The sequence below is a fragment of the Physella acuta genome, unplaced genomic scaffold, assembly GCF_028476545.2.
Source record: "Physella acuta isolate Inbredline_101_S28 unplaced genomic scaffold, ASM2847654v3 ptg001393l, whole genome shotgun sequence".
Classification (NCBI taxonomy): domain Eukaryota; kingdom Metazoa; phylum Mollusca; class Gastropoda; family Physidae; genus Physella; species Physella acuta.
In genome coordinates, this window is record NW_026732908.1 from 22,366 (window position 1) to 31,303 (window position 8,938).

The following is an 8,938-nucleotide window of genomic DNA, read 5'->3' on the forward strand; positions in this document are numbered from 1 at the left end:
TAATCTTTTAACATTTATTAATTAACGATTGTTTTTTAACATTTTTCCTGCACCTAGTTTTTAATACAAATCGTTTCGTATTCTTCCACTCAAATCCATCCTTTCTATTTGTTTAGTGTAAGTACTTAAGCTATTTATAATCTATCCACGTTAGTGATAGGGCATAAAGGTCACCTTTTTTCGGTTCCAGAACTTTCGGAGTGATAAAATATGAAAAAAAAAGTTCCAAATTTCGATTAATAAAATATTCAAGAGAATGATTTTAGCTAGTTCTTTTTTTTCCCAAGCCTTGTAAAGGGGGATCATTAGGGTAACACAATTACGGAATAATTCCGGGAGATTGTGGGCGGAGGAGTATTTCTGCCCGGAAGTGACGCAAACAGGACTACTGTTTTTATTTAGGTTACCGGAAGTCGTAGAGCTTGCATTGACTGAGGGGAACTGAAGCTACCCGAGTTGACTTCTGGGTGAGCGAGTTAGTTATGAAATTGTGCCTTAAGATTTTTCTGGCAACCAGGTTAATGCGACCAGAAATATAGTTCGTGTCTTGTAGAGGGTCGCTGGGGGTGGGGGGGGGGGGGGGTGGGGGTGACCTTTTATAGTTCGTTAGGTCCATTCAGATGTAATTTGTGGCAGGAGGACACAGTGGGGGGGGGGGGGGGAGGGGGGGTTAGGGAGAGAAACACAATACAGACACACAAACACGCATTAAATACACACACACGCACTAAGTACACACATACGCAAACACACATACACACACACAAACACACTACACATACACAATCATACACGCACGAATATACACACATGTATATATATATATATATGTATATATATATATATATATATATATATATATATATATATATATATATATATATATATATATATATATATATATATATATATATATATATATATATATATATATATATATATATATATATATATATATATATATGTTTTTAGGTTTTTATGAGTAAACGCCGTTATGGGCTATAGCACACAATGATCAACTAATAAGACTACGGTTTGTTTTCTACATCCTACCCACCCCCAATCTTGTATAACAACTAAAGTAATTTTTTGGAAAGTAACGTTGGACGATGCTATGCCGACACCGTATCATCACATGCCCTTTTCAAAGGTACTTCAGCTTAACCAGATAAGGCGTGGGGTTGTCACGGTACATCGGTTTTCCATACTTAATGTCTGTGCATCGCAGTCGCCGCTCTTGACTTTCAAATAGGACCTCAAGTAACGAGCTCTAAAGCACGCAGGTTGATGAAGCATAGCTGTACAGTTGGAGGCGTGGAACCACCTCGACGTGAGGTTCTGCAGACTGGATACGATAGCCTCAAGGGGGGCAACTTCGCTTTGATCATTTCAAGGGGAGCAACCTCGATATGATCTCTAAAAGTGGAGCAACTTCGATCTATTCAAGGGGAGTAACATTGAGACAATCTCTAAAAGGGGAGCAGCTTCATTACAATATCTTAAAGTGGAGCAACCGGTAAGGTCTTTTGAAGGGGAGCAACTCCGTTTCGATCTCTTAAAGGGGAACAACCTTGATATAATCTCTGAAAGGGAAGCAGCTTTGATATAACCTTTTCAAGCAGAGCAACCGTGACATAATCTCTTCAAGGGGAGCTATCGCAAAATGATCTCTTTATGGAATGACCTCGGGTTGAACCTGCTTAAGGGGAGTCACTTCGAATTAAATTTGTTCAAGATAAGTCAACTCTCCTTTGTTTTACCAAGTCCAGTTTCAAGAAAAAAAGAAGGGTGCGTTATACTAGCCAAAAATTCACTCTCTGCACTCAAACAGTTTGCCATAGCGCCCTAATAATACTAATATTTAGAACAGCACTGCATTCCTACACTCCATCATACATAGCCTGGCACACCATCATCGTACACCCCACTAACATCCAAAACTATCGTGTTCACGTACCATCACCCAGTCCACTCTATATCACATCTTCACACTCCAATCATGCACACCCTTCATCCCGATCCTACACTTGTCACATATAGCATACAACCTTATTGACCAAACCTTTTCCTTTAACGTCCCTCTCTATTTCTGTAGACATCCACATCGCCCAAAAACAAACTACTTATCCATTACTTCGACTCATCCTATGCGTACATACAACTTCTTAATAAAAAGGCCGAATCTATTCGGAAAAAGCTACGCATACACAATGCCTTCATTCACGGCGATCTTTTCGATGGTACTGCGCATGCGTGTGTTTACAAACAAACTGCAGCACCCTAACCCTATCCCTAACTCTAACTCTAACTCTAATCCTAACCCTAACTCTAATCCTAACCCTAACCCTAACCGTAACCCTAACCCTAACCCTAACCCTAACCCTAACCCTAACCCTAACCCTAACCCTAACCATAACCATAACCATAACCATAACCATAACCATAACCATAACCATAACCATAACCATAACCATAACCATAACCATAACCCTTTCCCTTTCCTTAACCTTAACCCTATCCCTATTCTTATCCCTAACCCTAACCCTAACCCTAACCCTAACCCTAACCCTAGCCCTAACCCTAAACCTAGCTCAGCTATTAACTATTAACTCTAACTCTAATCCTAACCCTAACTCTAATCCTAACCCTAACCCTAACCGTAACCCTAACCCTAACCCTAACCCTAACCCTAACCCTAACCCTAACCCTAACCCTAACCCTAACCATAACCATAACCATAACCATAACCCTTTCCCTTTCCCTTTCCTTAACCTTAACCCTATCCCTATTCTTATCCCTAACCCTAACCCTAACCCTAACCCTAACCCTAACCCTAACCCTAACCCTAACCCTAACCTTAACCCTAACCCTAACCCTAACCATAACCATAACCATAACCATAACCATAACCATAACCATAACCATAACCATAACCATAACCATAACCATAACCATAACCCTTTCCCTTTCCTTAACCTTAACCCTATCCCTATTCTTATCCCTAACCCTAACCCTAACCCTAACCCTAACCCTAACCCTAGCCCTAACCCTAAACCTAGCTCAGCTATTAAGGTCACTGCGCATGCGCATACATATTGAGTTTGTTATTTTCTGCCGAAACATCTTTTTCCGAGTAGTCACTTTCTACTAAAAACCATACATTTAGTCTAAACCAAACATTACAAAATGTCGAAAATCTTTTAACCCCCAGTACACAATGATCAATCCCTCATCGACCGATCCCGTTTCTCTTAATGAGATAGCAAATAATATTTCGACGTTTGATTTATCTCTATCGACCCCCCCCCCCCCCCCGCAAGTGTTAGGTAACCGATCTGTTTACCGTGAGTACTAAAATAACTCATCTCGCGGAGCTGTTAGCGTACCGTACATCATCGCTTGTAGGTCAGTACACCGTCATCCATTACACCGCCGTTACACATCCGGTCAAGTGGGGTACTTCCGGTTCTGGTAAATAAGTAGAATAAAAAAAACAGCAAAAAAAAAATGATGTTAAAACTGCTCATCCTCCCCCATTCATATATAGTTACTTCTGTGGCGTAGCGAGGTCGGGTGTCACTCCGTGCGGCACTTAATGGTGTCACCCCCCACAGGTGGAGCGACCCTTTCCCGGGGACGAACTTTTCGATTTGCACCCCCCTCCCCCCCCTCAAACTTTCGATTTGCACCCCCCCTTCCCCTCAAACTTTCAATTTGCACCCCTCACCCCTCAAACTTTCGATTTGCACCTCTTAAAACACTATTCAACACTCGAATTAATCACTTAATTAAGTGGAATTATAATTTTTCTCTATATATTTTGCTATTTTTTTGCCTTGGTGTCACCCCCCCCCCTAAATGGTGTCACCCGGTGCGGTCCGCACCTCCCGCCCCCCCCCCCCCCCCCACTACGCCTGTGAGTTACTTACGTCCACAAAAATGTGCTCCCCGCCTACTCACTTTATAAAAGTCGGTACCCTTTTTACTATTCACTTAACAGATTTTATTTTGGCGTGACACAATTGATAAAAAAAACCCAGTTAAATAGGCCCATAAAACCAAGAGGCAGTCTATATTCATAACTTCAGTAATGTACAATTCAATAATGTAGCTCAGAATATAAATTTTTAACTTTTTTTCCCTACCCCTTTTGGCGCCCCACCCGCACTCACCCAGTTACGCCTTTGCGTGAGTCCATGCCTATTTTAAGCTCGTAACAGCGGTAAGTATGGGGTAGATTATGTAGTTACCATATTACAATTTTAGCATTGATACCTGTTGATCTACAGATAAATGTAAGTAGTGTAAACTAGCTAATGTATAAGTGTACGCATAGACATGTACCCTGTAATATTATTTTATACTTATCTCTCACTTTCATTTATCTGTTTAGGCCAACTAAAACATGTATCATACACAAAACTTGCTGACGCTTGCCAACAACCTCGTACTCTCATTAAAGCTGTTTAACTAAACTGAAACCTGAAAAATTAGAACAATTTTTATTTTTTATTTTTGTAAGAAAATAAATGAACGAGTCCATGCAAACGTAATGAAAAGGGAGATAATCAGATTACAAGTTTTTAAATCGCGTTTTGAAACAGGAAAACCTGACAAATATTACAATTGAAAATGTGAAACCAGAGATGAAAACAAATATTGGGGCGGTTTAAATAACTAGCGAGTATCGCCTTCTGACGAAGAAATTCAATTAGAAATGATTTTTTTTTAAGAATAAGAAACTTACATGCAACAAAACATTTCTTAGTTTAATTAAACGATGAAGTGAATAATTTCGATTGATGATATGGTTTTCCACATAGTTGATTTTTTTCAATATTATTTGAGACTTCCTTCACAACCTCAGTATCTAAGGAAGCAGAGATAAAACCATCATCAGCTAATAATTAATGTTTAGTTCTCAGTCCTAGAATGATTTTATTTACTTTTTCAAAGATTACTTAGAACTCATATAGCATAAAATATAAAACCCAATAACTGAAAATGGAAGGCAATGCTAAAAACACTGTTGCCTTCATGACAACCAAGAACAGGGAGATGTTCCCAACAAGCATGGCCCAGGACAGATTTGGCAACGAGATGTCACTTGTCATTGGCAACCCTAATGTTGGCCCAGGCTGTTATGAAAACGAAGAAAAAACCAACATGTATCATTTAGTCAAGACCAAACTTGTGAGTACAAAGGGATACACGCTGGGAGCCAGAACAGGGCCAAGATTGCTCAAAATTTATCAGGACAAAACGCCATCACCAGCTGAGTACCAGCAGCACACAACTGATCCTATTGTTGCTGAAAAGAATAAAAGGCCTTTCAAAGTCGGGGCAGAGAGGTTTCCTGTTTATAAAAGGGATTTAGTAGATGTAGTGCCGGGAGCAGGAACCTATGAAGTGAACACACCAATCAACAGAAAAGTAGAATGGCACCAATCCTTTGGCAGTGCACCCATCATGCTACCCACCATAACACATAAAAGCACCATAGAGAGAAACACAGATAAACTATACAGCACAAAAGAAGAAAGAAAATACCACAGAAAACTCGCATATCTGAAGCTCTACTTCTAATTCATGCAAGCTGACACAATTAACTTATAATCTGCCAGAACTAGGAGAATATCATCAGAGCTAAAAATGTTGAAATTTGAAATCATTAAAACTTACATCCAAACATTTTGTATTTATTTTCATTGTGTATTTTGTTGAACATTTTGAATTTCTATAACTATATTATCGTAATTAAAACTTTTTTTGTTGCTGTGGAAATAATTTGTAACATATTTTACATGAGTAATAAATGATGTAGTTAAGATAAAAAAAAAAAAAAAAAAAAAAAAAAAAAAAAAGTAAAAATAAATAAATATTATAACAACCGACATCCCTTGCATTATTAAACTTCTTATTTGAATAAAAATCAAACAAATCCCTGATTTTACATGCTGGCAAAAAATAGAACAAATAAACTCGAAGCATTTTAATTTTTTTAAATAGGTTGTTTCAAGAAGATTGCAAAGATTAAACAGAATGGCGTATATTATTAGAATCTACTATGCCTTGTCGTAATGTTATGCCTTGTACATTAAATATTTATGTGTGTGCGTGTGATTTCCTCGAGAAATATTCTCCTACATATTTAGGAGTTTTAATAGTATTAAATCAAATTTGAACCTTTCTCCTACACCACTGACAGGGCTAATGACAGAAGCATGGGATTTGAACAATTACGTTTTCTTATAGATTTATTTTCGCATTTGTGTTAAAAACTTTAAAGTCCTAAATCAAAATCTATTCAAAAAAAGTTTATTTACAAAATTCATTTTACCATATTCAAGATAGTCATAGTACACACGAAATACCAATGGTTCTAACTTTATAACCAATTTCAACGTTTGAAAATTGAATTATTTTACTCCCTCACCCCTTTTCACACACTCCGCAAAACATCAAATTACCAATTAATTTATTGTGTCGAAATTTCAAATCTTAAAAATAGAAATGAGACGTTTTTATATTAAATAGGAATAAAAAGTTTAGCAATGAATGCAATTGCCTATGTGTCAGAAAAAAAGTGTGACAATGGTAAATCTGTATCCGTCCTCTCAGAACATTGATGAAAACTGTAATAATAAAGTAAACACAGAGGCAGGCCGAACTGACACGGGAAATTAAATGTCTGAGGCACATGTACAATTTTTTTTTTAAAATAGAGAAAAAAAAAAGCTTTGAAAATGTCATCCGTCGGAGTCAAATTTTGAATTCAAATATTTTGAACTGTGAAAACAAGAGCACCGAATCCCTGATCACCAATTATAGAATTAATTAAATGATGAAACAGAGATGAAACACATTCAATCTGTTTTGTGGTGTAAGTAAAGTTACCTTTTGCGAACATGACGATCGATTGGGCAGGTGAAGTAGAGCTCACCTGAAGGGGTAATGTCATCAGTACTATGCCCAGCCACCTTGAATTTGCCTAGTTTAGTTAGGTACCCATCAGAGCTGGGTGGACTCAGGGACAATTTTACTGATTTTGAACTAGCATTCAATCTCGAGATTTTTAGGGTTAGCAATCTAGCGGGTATGTTCACATGCTTATTTTATTTTATAGATTTTCACCCAATTACATGTCAACATTATTTTTTCATTAACTTTATTTTTAACCATTGTAAATGCTTTAATATATATGCTAAAAATATCTCTTCCCCACCTCCCCTCTCCCCCTCCCTTTAAATTCTGCTAACCTCATATTCAATACATTTCACCCAACACCATACTATTTTCTCCTTTAAACTTTCTACTCAAACAAATTCGTTAGCACAAAAAGCTTTCCTGCTACATTCTCTCCCTTTAGCCGACAGAAAATTATCTCCCCTTTTTAAATCCGTCTGATCTGGATCCAGTGAATACCCTCCCCTTTAATGGCCTCGGCTGTGCTACTCGGAAGCGAATGACACAAATAGGTAAATACCTTGTGATTTTTAGCACGGGAAGGTAGGAACGTTTTGGACAAGGGGGAATTTTCTTATCCCACACTTGAGGATTTTTTTTTCTGATTCAGGGGCTGTATCTATCAGCCATTTGTATTATCAAAATAAGAGCTTAAATGACGCTGTAAATGACTTGTCAAAGTCAAAAAAAGAAAAATAGTTAAGCTAGGCTGAGCCTTAATCATTGAGATAGTCCTTATAGAAAAGTATGACACAGTCAGAAAACAGTATAAATAATGACATGGAAAATATATAATTCATAAACTAAAAAAAAATTATTTATGATGCTTGACCGTGAAAAGTATGCGTGAGAAAAATCCAAATCTGTAAGTCTTAAAGAATAAAATATTTGAAAACGTAAATTTAAAAAAGGCACCTGGGTGTTTAGTCACGGGATTTTTTTATTTAACTCTTGTAAATATGAGATTCAGGGATTAATCATCTTATGTCATTTGCGGTGAGATGTCTGCTACATACACGCCTGTAATACACAACGACATGTTAAAACATGGCACGTAAGGCGAACTAAATTGAGATCAATGGTATCAGACATGCGCACTAAATGGAGGTCAGCATGTACCAGACATGCGCACTAAATGGAGTTTAACATGTAAGACATGGGCACTAAATGGAGTTTAACATGTAAGACATGGGCACTAAATGGATGTCAACATTACATCAGACATGGGCACTAAATGGAAGTCAACATTACATCAGACATGCGCACTAAATGGAGGTCAACATTACATCAGACATACGCACTAAATGGATGTCAACATTACTCCAGACATGCGTACTAAATGGGTGTCAACATTACATCAGACATGGGCACTAAATGGAAGTCAACATTACATCAGACATGCGCACTAAATGGAGGTCAACATTACATCAGACATACGCACTAAATGGATGTCAACATTACTCCAGACATGCGCACTAAATGGAGGTCAACATTACATCAGACATACGCACTAAATGGATGTCAACATTACTCCAGACATGCGTACTAAATGGGTGTCAACATTACTCCAGACATGCGCACTAAATGGAGGTCAACATTACATCAGACATGCGCACTAAACGGAGGTCAACATTACACCAGACATGCGCACTAAAATGGATGTCATGAAATCTCTGAATAGATATCCAACTATATCATGCTCAACTTTAGACAATCATTTGTAGTAAAAGCTTTTCGTTGCGATCAACGGCAAGATTAAATAGTAAACCACGGGTGTTCTTGTAATTAATGACGCAATACTGATCACATGATATTTTACACCGGCACCACGTGATACAAAATAATTAACGACGTCGTTTGATCACGTGCAACTGGACACTACCCACACTGCCCACACCACCCACACCACCCACACTGCCCACACATGATAAAAAAAACCATAAACGACAACAGCTGTTGTCTATTTTAAACC

The 8,938-nt window shown here is 37.7% G+C and overlaps 1 protein-coding gene across 1 annotated transcript; it reads left to right on the forward strand.

Moving 5' to 3' along the window:
• Positions 1-4,859: 4,859 nt before the first annotated feature.
• On the forward strand, positions 4,860-5,810 carry LOC131927268 (protein pitchfork-like). Its single transcript, XM_059283035.1, has one exon. It carries the CDS (start codon positions 5,005-5,007, stop codon positions 5,584-5,586), a length of 582 nt encoding a protein of 193 aa, XP_059139018.1. The 5' UTR covers positions 4,860-5,004; the 3' UTR covers positions 5,587-5,810.
• Positions 5,811-8,938: the final 3,128 nt, after the last annotated feature.